Below are 19,469 nucleotides of genomic sequence, written 5' to 3' on the forward strand. Positions count from 1 at the left end.
GTATCATTTTCATTTCCTTTATCTGTTCCTCAGGCAGATGTGGCATCTTCTCGAGTTCCTCATCTCAAACTCCTTCTGCTGAGTTGACTGTGCAGGCTGCATTCTTCTCTGCTTGTTTCTTCTGCACGTTGTCTCCACATGCTGCAAGGTATCATTTTCACTTGCCTTATCTGTTCTTCAGGCAGATTTGGCAGCTTCTTTGGAAGTACAGCAGCAGTGGGAGACGAGTACTCGAGAGCAGTGCTAAGTAGGCAATCAGGGAAGGGTTCCAAGCAGTCGGTTCCTTACCCGAGTTTGAGTGGAGGTTCCGGCATATTGTTTTCTTTATCCTTGTCTTTGTAGGTAAGAACAAGGACAAAGGAAATGACAGGGAAAAAGCATGATATGAGATACTCTTGCTTTCTACCCTGGTGATATGAGATACTTTTGCTTTGGAGTCATTTGCTTGCAGAGGTACCCCAAGGAATAAGGAACAATGAGTGACTCGAGAGGCTTCTTTGGGAAGGCATTCTCGGAGATGAAGAAAGGTTCTCAGAGATGAAGGAAGGTTCTGTATGTCTGCCTTGTTATGGAGGGTGAATGTGGACAGTTATAGGAAGTTTTTTTTTTAATACCTGTAGAGGTATTATTCTTTCACTCGTGTCGGCAACCATTGAGTGATTGATCAGTATGGCTTCACGTGTTTTCTTCTTCAACAGAAATCTTCGATAAATTGTCCGTAATTTCCGCCAAGCTGAGTGTGCATGTGACAGGTGTTGACGAGGCTGAAAAAGACTGACGCCTCTTCGATATCTGGGATCGGCGCTTCGACAAATTGCCCGTGATTTCCGCAAAGCTGAGTTTGCGCGTGACGGGTGCTGATGAGGCTGAAAAAGATTGGCGCCTCTTCGATATCTGGGATTGGCGCTTTAACAAATTGCCCGTGATTTCCGCAAAGCTGAGTTTGCGCGTGACGGGTGCTAACGCGTCTGGAAAAGCAAGACGCGTTTGGAAAAGCAAGATGCTTCTCCGATTTCTGAGCTTGCCTCCTCGATTTTTGAATTGGCCTCTTCGAATTCTGAGCTCGCTTCTTTAATCTCTGAAATCCCGTCGAGTGTTGATTTTTATAGAGGCACACAGTTCGTTTCAAAGCACACTTGAATTTTTTTTTTGCTTGTAGAAAACTCCATTCGTGCACTTCTAAGATCTTGATTTTGTCCGACTTCTTATTTCTTCAACACTTTTGAAAATGTCTGGACCATTCGACCGTCGTTTTGATTTGAACCTTGGTGAAGAGGCAGCCTCGCCTTCTCTAGATAACATATGGCGCCCATCCTTCATATCCCCTACTGGTCCTCTTACCGTTGGGGATTCGATGATGAAGAATGATATGACCGCTGCGGTGGTGGCCCGGAACCTTGTCACTCCCAAAGATAACAGACTACTTTCTAAGCGGTCTGATGAGTTGGCTGTTAAGGATTCTCTGGCTCTCAATGTGCAGTGTGCAGGTTCTGTGTCTAATATGGCCCAACGCCTATTTGCTCGAACCCGTCAAGTTGAATCATTGGCGACTGAGGTGATGAGTCTCAAACAGGAGATTAGAGGGCTTAAGCATGAGAATAAACAGTTGCACAAGCTCGCACATAACTATGCTACAACCATGAAGATGAAGATTAGCCAGATGCAATAATCTGACGGTCAGATTTTACTTGATCATAAGAGGTTTGTGGGTTTGTTCCAACAGCATTTGCCTTCGTCTTCTGGGGCTGTACCGCGTAATGAAGCTCCAAATGATCAACCTTCGGTGCCTTCTCCTTCTGGGGTTCCGCCGAGTGATGATACTCTGAATAATCACCCTCTGGTGCCTCTCCGATATGGGGCTCCGCTGAGTACTGAGGCGCCACCTGATCAATGAAGGCTTTTGTTTGTTTGCACTTTTTTTTTTTGGCATGTAAATGTTCCGTCTGTAATTTTTCCAGAGAAATCAATGAAATGGACTTTATTTCTCTCAATGCATTTGTTTTTTTTTTCTTCATGTGGTGCAATCCGCAACATCCCTTTTTTTTATTTTTAATTTATTTTTTTATATATTTATTTTTTTATTTTTTATATTATTTTTTTTTTCTTTTCAGATGGTGCAATCCGCACCATCCCCCCTTTTTTTATTATTATTTTTTTCTTTTCAATGGTGCAATCCGCACCATCCCTTTTTTTTATTATTTATTTTTTTATATTTTATATATATATTTCTTATATTATTTTATTATATCTTTTTTTTTTCTTTTCAGATGGTGCAATCCGCACCATCACCTTCTTTTTTTTATTTATTTGTTTTTTATTTATATATATATTTTTTATATAATTTTTTATTATATATTTTTTTCTTTTCAAATGGTGCAATCCGTACCATCCCCCCTTTTTTTTTAATTATTTTTTATTATTATTTTTTTTCCTTTTCAATGGTGCAATCCGCACCATCCCCCTTTTTTTTAACTTATTATTTATTTATTTTTTTTAATTATATATATATATATTTTATATGTTATTTTATTATATATATATTTTTTTCTTTTCAGATGGTGCAATCCGCACCATCCCCCCTTTTTTTTTTTTTTTTAATTTTTTCTTTTCAGATGGTGCAATCCGCACCATCCCCCCCTTTTTTTAAATTTATTTATTATTTATTATTTATTATTTTATTATTTTATATTTTTATATTTTTTCTTTTTAGATGGTGCAATCCGCACCATCTCTTTCTTTTTTTTTTTTTTTTTTTTTTTTTTTTTAAATCATCACCCTTTTTTTTTTCTATAAATACCCCCATATGTTGCTTGGCAATGGGCAGAAGATTGAGCAGAGGGAGGATGCAGACGAACGAAGAACTGCAGTAGAGGCTTCATGACCGGCTAGTCGTTTGACGACGGTTATTGAAGTTCTTCGTCGATTTTGATCATGGTGGCCAGAATGCACTGCTGTTTGCTGCTTGGAGCTTGTTCCAGTACGTCACTTTTACCTTGTGGGGTTGTGCAAAAGACTGCAACGGGGATTTGCTTTGTAGTGCTTTTTGTTACAACTTTCCTCGGAGGTGACGTCGCCGTGCACACCGACCATGTCGCCTGCCAACTCATTCCTTTAAAGAAATAAAGTATTCGTATTTTGAATTTGCTCTTTATTCTTCAAAGCGTTTTTGATGTGACTGTACTTGAAGTTTTGAAGTTTCAAGTTGCCTACATACCCTTCCAAAGAAGAGATCAAGTCATAACGTAGTTCAAATGGGTGATGGATTGCTTTTGGTGGTTTTGATGATGATTTTGATGATGATTTCGCCGTACACAGTTTATGCTCTTGCGGGCCAGGAGCGTTGGTGTTGCCTTTTATGCTCGTGCAGACCAGGAGCTTTGGTGCCATTTGCAGTTTCAGCTCGTACAGGCAATGAGTGTTTGGTGTTGCCTTTTATGCTCGTGCAGACTAGGAGCTTTGTGCCATGCAATTTAGGCTCATGCAAGCAAGGAGCCTCGTGTCCTACAGTTTAGGCTCGTGCGGACAAGGAGCTTTGGTTCGTGCAGTTTAGGCTCGTGCGAACAAGGAGCATTAGGTGTTGCCTTTTATGCTCGTGCAGACCAAGAGCTTTATGCCATGCAGTTTAGACTCGTGCGGGCGAGGAGAATTTATGAATTTTGTCAAGCAATTTTGGAGAGGCGTTCCTCACAATCTTCATAGCAAGGAGCCTTGACCGAGTGATTGAAGAAGTCTTCGGGAAAGAAATCGCGCATTGTGATGGCAACAGACGATCTTTGTGTCGCAATTTCATCATCCTCAACACTTTCACGTTGCTTTGAAGGTTGACAAGAGCTGTTTTGCCCCCTTTCCGATTGGCGGACATGTGGAGGAGACGTATGCTTCTTGTGCAATTTCTTAGGAGTGACTTAAGTCCATCATTCAACTTTGTTTGTCTTGGAGGATGCCCCCGGAGGTTGAGGTAAAAACTTTGAGTAGGAAGAGCCAGAAGTGATGGTGGTATAGTTTGACTTCACCACATCGTCAAGATCTAGCTCGATGATTCCTTTCTTAGCCAGCTTCATGATGAGATCTTTCAGCACGAAGCACTTTTCTGTCGGATGACTGATGAAGCGGTGGAATTTATAGTACCTTGGACTGTCGGTGCGATTCATCTCTTCTGGCCGTCTGCACTCAGGCAAGCCGATCACCTTCTTTTCCAGCAAGTCTTCTAACATGGCAACCACATCAGAGTCGGGGAATGGATAAGTTTTCTCCTCAAGCTCCTTCAAAGTGCGTCTACGTATCTCTTGATCACGAAAGGCTTCGGCTTGAATCGCCTTGCCTCGTGTAGGGATTTTGACGGGAGCTGTGTTGACTGTCATTGCTTCCTTGGTGGATTTCCCCGTAACCTTCTCCACATTTGTCTCAAGAACTTTGTCGTTCTTGTAGTCGGCGATTGGTTCCTTATTTCCATGATGGGCCATGCTCAACTCCATGTCATGAAGGATGTATTGCAAACCCCATTGCATGCCTTGGATGCACATCTCGATTGAAGAGGTTTCCGAGAGCCTGTCTTTACAGTCGAGGCTTAGAGTGCGCCATCTGTTGATGTAGTCAATGACTGGCTCGTCCTTCCACTGCTTTGTGCTCGTCAGTTCTAGCATACTCACAGTGCGGCGGGTGTTGTAGAAGCGGTTGAGGAATTCCCGCTCCAATTGCTCCCAGCTGTTGATGGACTGAGGCTCTAGGTCCGTGTACCACTCAAAGGCGTTTCCTTTCAGCGAGCGCACAAACTGCTTGGCGAGGTAGTCCCCTTCGGTCCCTGCGTTGTTGCAAGTTTCAACAAAATGGGCAACGTGCTGTTTCGGGTTTCCCTTTCCATCGAATTGCATGAACTTTGGCGGTTGATAACCCCTCGGCATCCTTAAGGCATCAATCTTCTTTGAATACAGCTTCGAGTACAACCCGGAGGTATTTGAGCTCCATTCGTACTGTGCCTTGATGGTGTTGGTGATCATCTCTTGCAGCTGCTGGATAGAAAGAGATCCCATGAGTGCCGCTACTTGGTCTGGCTCCGGCTTCACATCGATTCTCTCCACCGTAGGCTCATCTTCTGGGTTAGGGTTCTCACCGTCCTGTGGCTCCAATCGGCTGACGAGTGCAACGATTTGCAAGTCTTTTTCTTCCACAATCCGTGTTAGTCTTGCGATCGCTTCATTCATTTGAGCAGTTGTTCTTCGATGGAGGTAACGCCGATGGTCATGACTTGTGCAACCAATAGACGTGACTTTCCTTTAGACATCCATGATGCTGACGAAGAACGTCGTTGGCTGCTTTGGGATGTCATCTTGTGTGCCTCAGCAGCATGCTTCGGTGCCCCCAACGAGGTCAGGTTGATGACAGACTCACACCTTTGATGCTCCATTTGCTCTTTTAGCGGTACCAACTTTGAAGTGGCATGTTGAGGAACGGTTGTGGCGCCAATGGATTGTCCATTTGCAGCAGAAGTGCTTAGGATCCTTCCCTCAGTGGTTGGGAGAACGACTTGTCCCTTGCTTGATGCCATTGACTTTGAGGTGTGTTTGGATTCCTTGAACGGAGAAAGAGATGAGAGGTAGAGATGGCCCCACTAGGCATGCCAAATTTGTGAACACGGAAAATTCCTGAAACGAAAGAGACAAGAACGACGTGCACAAACAAATATTTGTATTTTGATGATTTTGGGTTACAATCTCTCTCTATTTTGACCCTCTGATTCGATCTCCGTAAGGTGTTGATTTGTGGATGTTTCGTTGATCCAAGGGCCGTCGAGGCTTGATCTTGGATGAACTGTTGGAAGTTTCTTCAAGGGGCCGTGGGCTTGATCTTTGAAGGTGGATTTGAGCGGATCTTCAAGGAGCCGTTGGGGCTTGATGTTAAGGATGAGTGTTTCTTCAAGGGGTCGTGGGCTTGATCTTTGAAGGTGGATTTGAGCGGATCTTCAAGGAGCCGTTGAGGCTTGATCTTGAGGATGAGTGTTTCTTCAAGGGTCGTTGAGGCTTGATCTTGAATAACGGTGATGAGCGGATCTTCAAGGGCTTTTGGGCTTGATCTTGAAGAACAGTGATGAACGGATCTTCAAGGGCTTTTGGGCTTGATCTTGAAGGTGGATTTGATCTAAGGGCCGTCGGGGCTTGATCTTGGAAGAACGATGAACGAAGAACACTCTCTTCAAGGGCCGTCGGGGCTTGATCTTGAATTGGTGGATGATTGTTGATCCAAAGGGGCCGTTTGGGCTTGATCTTGGATGAATGATGAACGAAGAACGAAGAAGGCTTTCTTCAAGGGTCGTTGGGGCTTGATCTTGAAGGTGGATGATTGTTGATCCAAGGGCCGTCGGGGCTTGATCTTGGAAGAACGATGAACGAAGAACGAAGAACGAAGAAGGCTTTCTTCAAGGGCCGTTGGGGCTTGATCTTGAAGGTGGATGATTGTTGATCCAAGGGCCGTCGGGGCTTGATCTTGGAAGAACGATGAACGAAGAACGAAGAAGGCTTTCTTGATTCTTCGGGAACCTGGATGCTTGAGAGCTTCGGAGTTTCAGAGCTTCAAGGTGTAATATGAATTGGTTCCCCTAAATGAATGAATTAGCCTTCTATTTATAGAAATTTCCAAGGCCTAATTTTGAATATAATATTCCAGATGAAATAAGTCGTTTCTGCCAGGTGTTGACACGTGTCCTGTTTGATGACTTTTCCAACTTATTTTGATTTTTTGTTTAGACACACGCTACGTGTAAAATTTATGTAATACATGAGCGTTGAAACTTTGATTTATCGGTCAACATTTATTTACCGAAATTTCGATGTCTACAGGCTCTTTTTAGCCCTCTGGCTCTCCAAGATCCTCCAAAATATTAATATTTTAATGAACAATACATGACCATATTTGCTTCCATCTCTAACCGAGGATCAGAGGGCCATAGGGCTCGTTTTAGCCCTGTCACAAAAAACCGTCTCCAACCGAGGGTCATAGGGCCAAACATAATTTATTATTTAAAAACTACAACAACTTAAATTTAAAACAACAACAACTTAAATTTAAAAATTACAAATTAAATTTGAAAACAACATTAACTTAAATTTAAAAATTTTTGTGAGAAATGGTGAATGAATGGTTTAGGTATTGATAGGAAAAAAAATAGAATTTTTGAGAATTAAAAAAAAAGGCCCAAAAAACCTAAAAAAAAAAAAATTGAATCCAACGGTAACTGGTGACAGCTAGCGGTTGGATTCAAAATTCTTTTTAAGAATTCTTGTCGGTTATAACCGACAGGAATACATTTATATTCGGTTATAATCGACAAGATTAAGCGGTTTTCTGGCTAGCCCCGGGCTGGCTGGCTGCTTGTAGCCAGCCCTCCAGTCCTCCAACCCTCTCCGATTCTGTGGGGCCCTCTTAGATTCTACAGCCCTATTAGATTTCACAGCCCTCTAGCATAGCCCTCGGTTGGAGATGGTTTTCGAATTATTTTCGGCCCTCTAGATCTTTCGGTTGGAGATGGCCTAACTTCCTGGGGCCGAAAGGGAAAACAATCTTCATGAACTTAATTTAAGTGTTTGTTTTTCCTTTTGGTTTGTAACTTATTTTATTTTGGAACTTTGGTTTGTAACTTATGTTTTTGCTTTTGGGTTTGTACTTAACTTATTTTATTTTTGTTGCATTGATGCTGAATGTTGAATTTAAGTAGTTTGATAGTAGAATATATAGAAATATAAGTATGAAATTAAGTAGTCTGGAACTTTGGAACATCAATTTTAACTAATATGAATTAATTATATTTCAAGAACAATTGGTATTTCAATTAGGGCTATGAAAGTTTAAATTGGTATGAAGTAAATGCCTCAAAATTCTATTGATATGAAATTGGGCTAACAAAATTTCAGGTCAAAACTTAAATTTCAGCTCAAAAGCCCAATATTTAAAGTTTCAGCTCAAAAACCCAAAATCATAATTCAATCTTGGTCCGTCCGGAAATACTGAAATTCAGGAATATCGAAATTGCGATTCGGGATCGGTCTTAGGATTCCCATCTCGAAAATGATCAGTTCGGGGTTCAAAATTCGGAATCACGATTTCGATTTGATATCCCATACCGACCAACCCTAAGTCTAGCCATGTTCTTCTAGGAGACCACGATTTCGATTCCAGAGCGAGAGCAAAGGCCATGGCCCCTCGAAGTCCTACTCAATCCCATAATTCATTATAAATATCATGAGTCAATAAATTCAGAAAGATCAGCAAGTTCGTGCGCTTCTACCACAATACCAAGATGCTTTCTGGTGTTTTAAAGGTATCTGTCTGTGTACAGGTCGAACTAAGTTGACCAAACCACAAACACAAAGCCTTTTCCAAGTTCTTTGTATTAAAATCACCTTTTAGTACGTCAAAAATTCCCCAAGAATCTTCTGTTTTCTTCGTTGTATCTGATTCGCCGAAAACAGTTCCTTCGATTCCTCCACAAAATTTATATAAAAAGCTCTTCACTTTGATTCTTTCTTGAGGAAATTCAAATTAGGTGTCCATAAAGACGTTTAACTTCTAAGATGTTAGTGCGTGATTCAAATGGTGAAGCAGTAAACTCCAGTCCAGTTTAATGAGCAGTGAAAGCTGCAGCAGCTTCAGCCACCTCTCGTGCCATCACCACTGCCTCCGACCTCGCAGCCAAGACATTATGCATCAAGCCTCATGCTCCCTAAAAATTAAAATTGAGTGTTATAATATTTTTAAAAAGTGGGGTGTATGTAGATAACGTGAGTTGTGAGGTATTACGGGAAAATAAGTAAGGTGTATTAAGATAATTTTTAATTAAAAAAACAAATGTGAGGTGTACTAAGTATGTGAGATTTATTTAATAATATGTTAGGTGTTATTATAATAAGCCTAGTAATCGCTCTTGCCCTTTCTTCTTCCAAATTGGTGAACTTGCACAAAAACAATTACTGTTTAAAGTGAAAAGTAAGGGCAATTTTTATTGCTCTTACCCTCCAATTGTCATTACCCTCCACCAACATGTGAAGATGCTCTTTAACGCTTCAAAATAATCGTCGAACACTCATCCTTCATTTTATCGACAAGATTCGATTTTACTGATTCAGATTCCAGTTGCAGTTTATTGACATACAAAAGATTAATGAAAGTGAAACCTTTCATTCAAGCTTTTTCACAAGCATGACAGCGAAAGAAATGAAAATAAAGATTAATTAAATAAATAAACAAACATGTAAGACCAAAAGCATTGCATAAACTGCCTACTTTATGAATTATATAGATTATCATCTCAAAAATTCGTATGGCAAACCCACCAGGCACAACATCTAAATTTTTAAGGGGAAGATAATTCTCTGGTCATCTCAAAATAATGGTTAATACAATGACTAATTATTTTTACAACCATACAAATAATAACGTATTTCTTAAATAATCATCACTTCATCATATATAAATATTATGCCTGCGTCCTAGTTTGGCTTTAGGTATCCTGTTTGGGGTATCACTTGAGCTTTCTTTACTGAAGATCCCGAATCCTCGCTGTCCAACATTGTCCATACCTGTGCTTGGTCTTTGGCTACTATCAGATCTTAAACCACGCAAGTTTGAATTTGATGGGAGAGTTTCTAATACACCTTGTCTAGCGGGAGCATCACCTTTCGGATTGCTAAATATCCCAAAACCAAGTCCTGGAGTACGGGGAGCACTTGGACTCGATAGTTCTTGCTTGGGGATATCATTAGGAGGAGGATTCAAGTTTCTAAATACAGATGCATTCGTCTGAGCATGGGTTCTCTCACCGGTGAGAAGGGTGGCGTCGGGGTTCCTATTCTTTGATATGAAGTGTGGGGCTCTCTCATTCCCAGGCCCCTATTATCCATGCCTCTTGTTGGTGAGAAGGGCAAGTCCGTTGGTGTCCTTGTTCTTTGAGAAGCATGGGGCTCTCTCATTCCCAGGCCCCTATTATCCATTCTTCTTGTTGGCAAGTACGGATTCCTCAACTCATTATTTCCGTATTTATTTTGAGTCTCACAAAAAGACTGTTGAGAGGGCAGTGGAGCTATGTGCGCTCTTGTAGGTGTGCATTCAACATGTCTGGATCACTAATATCTGACTGAGAGGAGGCTCTTCGTGGCACAGTCGGAATATCAACTTGTGAAGTAACACCACTTGCATCATCAGTACCATTCTTTTGAGCATCAGGGCTAGTTTTTTCAACAGCCTTTGTTTTTTTTTTTTTGCACCGCCCTTCTTTGATGGACCAAACTTCACATGCCTGACCATTAAAAATGCCTCTTTTCCTTTTCCTAGTGTTGGCTCACATTCGATGAGAGCTACATCTTCTATCTGCAAATGGTCGATTAACTCAGAGTGGGAGAAATAGGAAGGCCAACAGTAATGAATACAAAACAATGACAAAAGAGTATCTGGCAATACCACGAGAAAACAATTCTCCCAAGTCCTTATTCTCAGCATCCAAGGCAGTACACTGTTTCAGATCCATAAAACATAATCAGGTAAATATTAGTTAATTCTAGTAACTTTAACTTAAGGATGTTGTGATAAATCCATGTTCAACAGATGTATTTAGCAAGACAACACAACTTATCCCATGAATCTACAAGGTGTTCGGTTAGACAAGCATACATATGAACAAGGTGCAGTAATAAATAAAATTAGAGAAATACATCTGTTTTTCAATGGAATAAGCAAAATATCTGGAAATTGATCTTATCAAGAAATTAACATGTAACAGTACTATGTTCTAGGTCAGCTCTTTTTGGGGGTCAACTTCTAGGGTTCGCTTGCATGTTACTTTTGGCACTTTTTAAAAATGTCAAATTGTTATCAAAGTTCCTATAAACTCTTTCAAAAGCTCGTTGTGTGATAATAATGTCTAGATTTTAAACAAAACAATTTCCCTCCTGCATTCATAGTTGACTATTTTAGGAGTCAATTTTAAGTGAACAAGCTCTGTAGTTCTCTATTTCTGCAATGCATTTTTGAGGAAAACCTGAATAAACCAATAAGCAAAATCTACTATAGCAAGCATGAAATTTGGAAAAAATTGCATATTCATCTCCCCCAATGCCAAAGTCTCACTTTAACTCCTCCATTAAAGAGAGTGGTGCATATAGAATCATCATGACATTGTTTTTCTTTATAACCCTTGATCTCTGAAATCTCGTTTGAACCGGAGCATTGAGAAAATTATGCAAATTTAGTTTTACCTTTACATAAATCTTACCTTGATCTTAGGCAGCACTAACAGATCACATGTGGTCACCGACAAGTCCACACAAGTCATGCAAAATCTTAAGAATATTTAATTTCAAGTTCTAAAAGTTAGAGAAAGTTGTGACATACAATTATTTGGATTTGAACTTTTAAGTGATGCAAAGTTTCAGAAGAATGTGTAAATGGTCGGCCCTCTTTGAGATATTTTATTGGAATTGTCAAATAGGATTTTTCTGATGCAAAAGGTAATTGAAGGCGTTTGTAATTTTTACAAGGAGAGGAAAAGGGATAAGTACCTTCACTCGATAACCTTTCTCCATAAATCTCTTCACCATATCAGTTTTCATCTTAAAGTCCTTAGCTTCCTGAAATCAGTAGCAGTAACATCAGAACTCCCAATCTGTTTCAAATCATAACATTGCTACATTGATACTAAAGTATTATCAGAATATTCATCAAGAGACGAAAAAATAAAGCGTAGAATGAAGAAAAACCAGAAATGGTCCAGCCAGCGAGATGACATGCATACCCACTGTATATTATATATCCCAAGTATAGCAACGAACACCAAGACATATAAAAGGTCATACCCAGTGCACAAGGCTCCCGCTTTACGCAGGGTCTGGGAGAGGTGAATGTCAGCTAGCCTTACCCCCATTTATGGAGAGGCTGCTCCCAAGTCTCGAACCCGAGACCTACCGCTCATGGGCGAAGGCACTTGCCATCGCACCAAGTGCGACCTCTTACCAAGACATATAAAGTATTATAAAGAGAAATATTTAGCTCTTAGTTTAAATCTAATTATAAGACTAAAAAAGATGCTATAATAAAAATTCTTTATTTTGAGTTCAATTTTCTTGTTATCTCCAAGCAACCCATACAGCAGCAATATATTTTCCATTAATCTGAAAAAATGACATTCGCTCGAAGATGTATACATTGATGGTGAAAGAAAACACAGAGCACTTGAAGAGATAACTTACAGTTTTTGGAGAAAACTTCACTTTCTTAAAATCCGTTCACAAAGTCTTGTGAGACTGCATAGATTACAAATCTGATTAAAACAATATCAGCGCATCACCAAAATAAAAACTCTAGCACGACGTCATAGAAAGGCTAGGAAAAGGTCAAAAACAAAAATAGAGGGGCGAGAAAGAAGTGGACCACGCTGGAATGATATACAGTTTACTTATATGGGTTTTCAATAGATTTAACTTAAAACTACAGTCCATATTGGCATCTAGTGGATTTGAGGTATAATGCTCATTTAACTCTACAGAGCGTAATGAATGATGGTATCGATATACCAATGTTACCATACCTGTGATCTATTTTTAGTATCATCAGCAGTGCAAATTTTACATTGTTAAGAATATGGGATGTTTTTTCCCTCTCCCAACTTAATAACTTAAACACAAAATGCGTATAAGCAAGAAAGCAATGGACTTCACAATGTTTTCAAAAATACTATCATCCCAAATTTATACCCAGATAAAAGATTTCAATTGATTCCAAAGTTAGAGGAGGAGAGGGAGAGAGATGGAGAGAGATCTTATCATACACTTTTTTACTTTAACATCAAAGGCAAGGGCATAAATATACACCATAACCTACCTTAATTTTAAGCTTCTTTTTCTCCCTTAATTGCTTTTTGTACTTCTCTTTGTGAAAATCCATGATTTTACAAATAGGAGGATCGGCCTTGGCTTCAACCTGTGCAAAATACAACAAAAATTATTGGTAATCAATAAGATAACTAACTTATTGTCAGAGTAGATCAATCCAATCTGCAATAAATTAAAAATGTGTTTTAAGTTATCCATTCAGATATGGATCATAGTCTTAAATATCATAGCCCAAATGATGGGGAAAGTGACATGAAAAAACCTATCTCTGTCTTGTATAGTAAAAAAAGAAACAAAAAATGATCATTAATTTGAAGGAAATTAGGCATTGTTACATGATTAAAATTGTTTACCTCAACTAAATCAAGGTCGAGTTTCCTTGCCCGTTCCAGAGCTTCACGCCTTACAACAACAACAACAACAAAGCCTTTTCCCATTAAGTGGGGTCGGCTATATGAATCCTAGAACGCCATTGCGCTCGGTTTTGTGTCATGTCCTCCGTTAGATCCAAGTACTCAAGTCTTTTCTTAGGGTCTCTTCCAAAGTTTTCCTAGGTCTTCCTCTACCCCTTCGGCACTGAACCTCTGTCCCGTAGTCACTCGAACCGGAGCGTCAGTAGGCCTTCTTTGCACATGTCCAAACCACTGGAACCGATTTTCTCTCATATTTCCTTCAATTTTGGCTACTCCTACTTTACCTCGGATATCCTCATTCCCAATCTTATCCTTTATCGTGTGCCCATACATCCCACGAAACATCCTCATCTCCGCTACACCCATTTTGTGTACGTGTTGATGCTTCACCGCCCAACATTCTGTGCCATACAACATCGCTGGCCTTATTGCCGTCCTATAAAATTTTCCCTTGAGCTTCAGTGGCCTACGACGGTCACACAACACGCCGGATGCACTCTTACACTTCATCCATCCAGCTTGTATTCTATGGTTGAGATCTCCATCTACTTCTCCGTTCTCTTGCAAGATAGATCCTAGGTAGCGAAAACGGTCACTTTTTGTGATCTTCGCTAGATTGCTCCGATCATTAGTGTGGATAAGTATATAAATGGATAGAGATAGGAAAGCAAACACAAGATGTACGTGGTTCACCCAGATTGGCTACGTCCACGGAATAGAGGAGTTCTCATTAATTGTGAAGGGTTTACACAAGTACATAGGTTCAAGCTCTCCTTTAGTGAGTACAAGTGAATGATTTAGTACAAATGACATTAGGAAATATTGTGGGAGAATGATCTCGTAACCACGAAACTTCTAAGTACCGGAGTGTGGTATCGTCTTGACTTGCCTTATCTGTCTCATAGGTAGATGTGGCATCTTCTCTGGAAGTACTCTTCCTCCATCCAGGGGTGGTATTCGTAACTGGTGGAGATGCACAAGGTAATGTATCAATTTCACTTGAAGCTTACTTGTAGTTTCAGGCTTGGTCAAGCGCGATACAAACCATGTAGTAGGAGTCCCCCAAGTCGCCGGGCTAGGGGATCTGCTGAAAGCGGTGACAGACAAGGTAAGCAATCAGAGCTCCGGCTGATTGTTCACATTCTCCCTATCTTGCAGGCAGCATGAAGGATAAAGAGAAGAAAAATGAGAAGAGATGATATGGGATACTTTTGCTTTTGAAGAAGTAACTTTCCACAGGCTTATTCTTGAACCGGGCTGGAGGGTTTTCTGGTTTCCTCCAGAGTACAAGGCCGACTGAAGAATTTGAGGGTCAAAACAAGTCCATCAAATCTAGAGTACGTTCGACCCTGCTGATATGGGATACTTTTGCTTTTGACAGAGTAGTGGATGTATCGGCACGTGTGCTGTTACGCTTGTCTCCACATGCTTCCTTGTATCCTTCTCACTTGCCCTATTTGTTCCTCAGGCAGATGCGGTATCTTCCCTGGAAGCATAAGATGTTGAAGATGAGTACTCGAGAGCAATGCCAGGTAAGTAATCAGGTAAGGGGTTCCAGGCAGTCAGTTCCTGGCTGGAAGCTTGATTCCAAGTGCTGACTGATTGCTCTCTTTCTCCTTGTCTTGCAGGTAAGAACAAGGCCAAAGGAAAAGACAGGGAAAAAGCATGATATGGGATACTCTTGCTTTTAACCCTGATGATATGAGATATTCTTGCTCTAGTATAGCTTGTTTACAGAGGTATTATCGGGGGGAAAGAAAGCTGAATATTTCGAAAGGCTTCGTTGGGAGTGCCCTCTCATATAAGAGAAAGGGTTGAGCATTTTTGTAGGTCTGCCTGTCCGTTAAGGATGGAGGTCGACATATATAGGAGTCTCCCTAACATCAAGTAATAATGCTATTCCTTTACCCTGCTTGGTCATAGCACGGTAGTGGGAGCTGCCAGCTTCACATGTTTTAACTCTGTCAGAGCACTTTGAAAAAGTGGTCTGTGGTATCTGGAAAGCTGATGTTGCGTGTGAAGATTACAGACAAGCTTTATCCAAGGAGATCCAGCTCTTGAAGTTGGGAAAGTGGTGCCTCTTCGGTTTTCGAACAAGCAATCCTATCGGGGGTCTGGTTCTCGAGATTCGGAGAACGATGCCTCTTCGATTTTTGAGAAAGCAATCCTGCTGGGGGTCTGGCTCTCGAGATTCGGAGAGCGGTGTCTCTTCGATTTTTGAGAAAGTAATCATGTTGGGAGTCTGGCTCTCGAGATTCGGAGGGCGGTGCCTCTTCGATTTTGGAGCAAGCAATCTTGTTGGAAGTGTTTTCTCGAATGTGAGTAAAGGTTGGGCATGTTTGCTAGTCTACCTTGCCACGAAGCACAGAGGTTGACACACAGGGACTTTCCAATTATCCAGCAGTGGTACTGTTCCTTTACCTTCTCTTCGATTTTTGAGAAAGTAATCATGTTGGGAGTCTGGCTCTCGAGATTCGGAGGGCGGTGCCTCTTCGATTTTGGAGCAAGCAATTTCTCGAATGTGAGTAAAGGTTGGGCATGTTTGCTAGTCTACCTTGCCACGAAGCACAAAGGTTGACACACAGGGACTTTCCAATTATCCAGCAGTGGTACTGTTCCTTTACCCTCTCTTCGATTTTTGAGAAAGTAATAATGTTGGGAGTCTGGCTCTCGAGATTCGGAGAGCGGTGCCTCTTCGATTTTGGAGCAAGCAATCCTGTTGGGAGTGTTTTCTCGAATGTGAGTAAAGGTTGGGCATGTTTGCTAGTCTACCTTGCCACGAAGCACAAAGGTTGACACACAGGGACTTTCCAATTATCCAGCAGTGGTACTGTTCCTTTACCCTCTCTTCGATTTTTGAGAAAGTAATCATGTTGGGAGTCTGGCTCTTGAGATTCGGAGAGCGGTGCCTCTTCGATTTTGGAGCAAGCAATCCTGTTGGGAGTGTTTTCTCGAATGTGAGTAAAGGTTGGGCATGTTTGCTAGTCTACCTTGCCACGAAGCACAGAGGTTGACACACCGGGACTTTCCAATTATCCAGCAGTGGTACTGTTCCTTTACCCTTATGGATTATAATATGGTAGCTAGACCTTCAAAATTTATGTGTCTAAACTTTGTTAGTGTTGTTTCTTTGCAATTCTTTTACCCTTCTTGGTCAGAGCGATGTAGCGGGAGCTGCAAGTTTCACGTGTCTCAACTTTGTCAGAGAACTTTGGCAAAGTTATCTGTGGTACCCATGAGTTACTGTTGCGTGTGGAAAGTGGGTGATTGAACAGTACGATTCATGTGCTTTCTACTTCGCCAGAAATCTTTGACAGAATGCCCATAATTTCCGCAAAGCTGAGTGTTCGTGTGACAGGTGCTGACAAGGCTGGAAAAGTAGGTGCCTCTTCGATTTCTGAGATCTGCCCTCGTGGTCTCTTAGCAGCCCAGCTTTTGAGAAAGCAAGCCTCTTCGATTTCTGAGATCGGCCTTCGTGGTTTTTGAGCAGCCCAGCTTTTGAGAAAGCAAACGCCTCTTCGATTTCTGAGATCGACCCTCGTGGTCTCTGAGCAGCCCAACTTTTGAGAAAGCAAACACCTCTTCGATTTCTGAAGCTTCGTCGAGTGCAGATTTTTATAGGGGCTGACATTAAGTTCCAAAGCACACTTGAATATCCACCAGTAGAAGCTCCATTCTTGCACTTCTAAGATCTTGATTCGTCCGACCTCTTCTCTCTTCAACACCTTTGAAAATGTCTGGCCCCTCCGACCGTCGTTTTGACTTGAACCTTGTTGAAGAGGCAGCCCCGCCTTCTCCAGACAACATATGGCGCCCATCCTTCGTCTCCCCTACTGGTCCTCTTACCGTTGGGGATTCCATGATGAAGAATGATATGACCGCTGCGGTAGTGGCTAAGAACCTTCTCACTCCCAAAGATAACAGACTACTTTCCAAACGGTCTGATGAGTTGGCTGTTAAGGATTCTCTGGCTCTCAGTGTTCAGTGTGCAGGTTCTGTGTCTAATATGGCCCAACGCCTATTTGCTCGAACCCGCCAAGTTGAATCATTGGCGGCTGAAGTGATGAGTCTCAAACAGGAGATTAGAGGGCTCAAGCATGAGAATAAACAGTTGCACCGGCTCGCACATGACTATGCTACAAACATGAAGAGGAAGCTTGACCAGATGAAGGAATCTGATGGTCAGGTTTTACTTGATCATCAGAGATTTGTGGGTTTGTTCCAGAGCTTCACGCCTTGAGACAATAAAATGCTCTGCACGCATAAATAAATTAGAATGGCATCTAATAGTGGTCCACTATATTCCTACAGTCCTACGCCACCCCAATACAGCTCATAATTTCATTGAAACCACCATCTTTTAATAACAGGGACAATTCTTCCATTCCCCTCTCATTTTGACAGTTTCAAAACTCTCAAAACTCTATCACTTCCTTTGAGTATTTACTTTAGAACTGCCAGTTCACAAGACTAGTGGTGATTCACTGGAAGATGATTCCAATAACAATTGTTAGTTTTTTCTTCTCAGTTTTCTGCGATCAATGGCACCAAACTGTTTGATTCTCCTTTCCATTCGCTCTCATTCTTTCATTTTCTCTGGTTTTGCTTCGCAAATTGTTAGTTTTGGCCTGAATACCATTTGCTTCCTCCTAATACAAGTGTTTGCGCCATAAACTTTGTAAAAATAATTCCAAACCATTAAACACCTGAAACAAAGTGCATATGCATAAAATCAGAAATCTTTAACCACTTATAAAATACATTACCTTCATCCAACACAAGCCTAACAAACTTAGCAGTAATCTTCTCATTCATACGCGGATCGCTCATGCTCTGCTTTACCTTCTTTGTATTTGTTTGAAAATGCACAATACATGAATAAAACCACACATCATTCAACATTACCAAAATCATCAATACCCACATATCTCACCAATTACCCCAAACATAACCCAAATAATATGCCACCTATACTGCTCACCTCAAAAAAACAAAAAACCAAATAACCACTCAGCACTGCAGTCTAATAGTAATCCTCAGGTTCGACTCCCTTAGATGGAAAGTTCGATACCAAATGTAAAATTCTACCTAAACTGCTCACCTCAAAAAAAAAAAAAAAAAAAAAAAAAAAAAACCCACCAAAAAAAAAAAACAAAACATATTCCTAATGTCTATCTACAAATCAAAGTGAAAAGTCACCTCATTCTAATCATTTATGCATTACTATTACTCACTCCTCAATATCTTCATAAAATCTAAATTACCCACAAAACACAATCAATCAAATAAATCAAACCCAAGAGAACTGGATAAAGATTTAGATTACCCAGATGATCAAATGCCATGCGGGAACGATTACCTGGATGGGAGCAGCAAAGAACCTGACTTTACTGCCGAAATCAGTAGGTCTATCGTCAAACGTGGGATTTCTAACACGCAAGCTTTCGAGTGTGAAGCAGTGGGGTTGATCAAAGCGGCGTAAGGGATAGTCTTGGACTGGTATGACAACTGCCGAAGCTTCGACTGGCCGATTCTACTCCAAAACGCCATCTTTTTTTATGTTGGTTTCAGATATCGGATTGTGGCACTTGAGATCAGAGAAAGAGAGAGAGAGAACTTGACCGGGTGATCCGAGGTAAGTCTTCTTCGCAGGGAAAGAAAAACGGATCGGGTGTCTTCTAAAACTGGGCCCGGTTATTAGACGGTCGGCTTAGACTAGATTGTGGATAATGGGCTTAGGTGTAGGCCCATTTGTTACTGAATTATTGATTTGTTTTTCTTTCCTAGTGGATTCAAAACTTCTCATTTTTTCTCTAGTGCACATTAAAAATGCACATTTAAATAACATATTTGAAAATGAGCTGTTAGATATTTAACGTAATGGAATTTATAGATTCTTGTTTAGATATGTAATTTAAATGTGCACTAGATAAAATTCAATTTTTTCTTGGGACCAAACGCCTTTGTACAGATGGTAAAATTTTCAATTCAGAATTTTTAGATTGATAAAAATTTTTCAAATTAGAGTTATTTCAAAAAATTTTGAACATTATTCAGAATTCATATATTTTACTAGTTTGTGGATATTATCAAACTTTTTTGTATATACAATTTATTGTTCATTTTTAATATTTGGTATATGCTTGTATATAAATACAATTAATATACTAGTATTCTTATCATT

The 19,469-nt window shown here is 40.6% G+C and overlaps 1 protein-coding gene across 8 annotated transcripts; it reads right to left on the reverse strand.

Moving 5' to 3' along the window:
* Positions 1 to 9,256: 9,256 nt before the first annotated feature.
* LOC103429496 (translation initiation factor IF3-1, mitochondrial-like) lies at positions 9,257 to 18,983 on the reverse strand. 8 transcript variants are annotated; one of them, XM_070806504.1, is made up of 9 exons: positions 18,645 to 18,978; positions 18,052 to 18,130; positions 17,521 to 17,539; positions 13,226 to 13,274; positions 12,862 to 12,960; positions 12,231 to 12,301; positions 11,544 to 11,612; positions 10,447 to 10,498; positions 9,257 to 10,356 (listed from the first exon to the last, which is right to left on the reverse strand). In XM_070806504.1, the coding sequence occupies exons 2-6, from the start codon at positions 18,113 to 18,115 to the stop codon at positions 12,248 to 12,250; spliced, it is 285 nt and encodes a 94-aa protein (XP_070662605.1). In that variant the 5' UTR covers positions 18,116 to 18,130; positions 18,645 to 18,978; the 3' UTR covers positions 9,257 to 10,356; positions 10,447 to 10,498; positions 11,544 to 11,612; positions 12,231 to 12,247. The 8 variants fall into 8 exon arrangements, 4 of the variants coding, with proteins under 4 accessions (XP_070662605.1, XP_070662604.1, XP_070662602.1 ...); XM_070806503.1 differs by having other exon boundaries at positions 9,257 to 10,049; positions 10,101 to 10,356; positions 12,231 to 12,284; positions 18,052 to 18,972; XR_011572016.1 differs by having other exon boundaries at positions 12,231 to 12,284; positions 13,226 to 17,539; positions 18,645 to 18,974.
* Positions 18,984 to 19,469: the final 486 nt, after the last annotated feature.

This window comes from Malus domestica, chromosome 10 (assembly GCF_042453785.1).
Source record: "Malus domestica chromosome 10, GDT2T_hap1".
Classification (NCBI taxonomy): domain Eukaryota; kingdom Viridiplantae; phylum Streptophyta; class Magnoliopsida; order Rosales; family Rosaceae; genus Malus; species Malus domestica.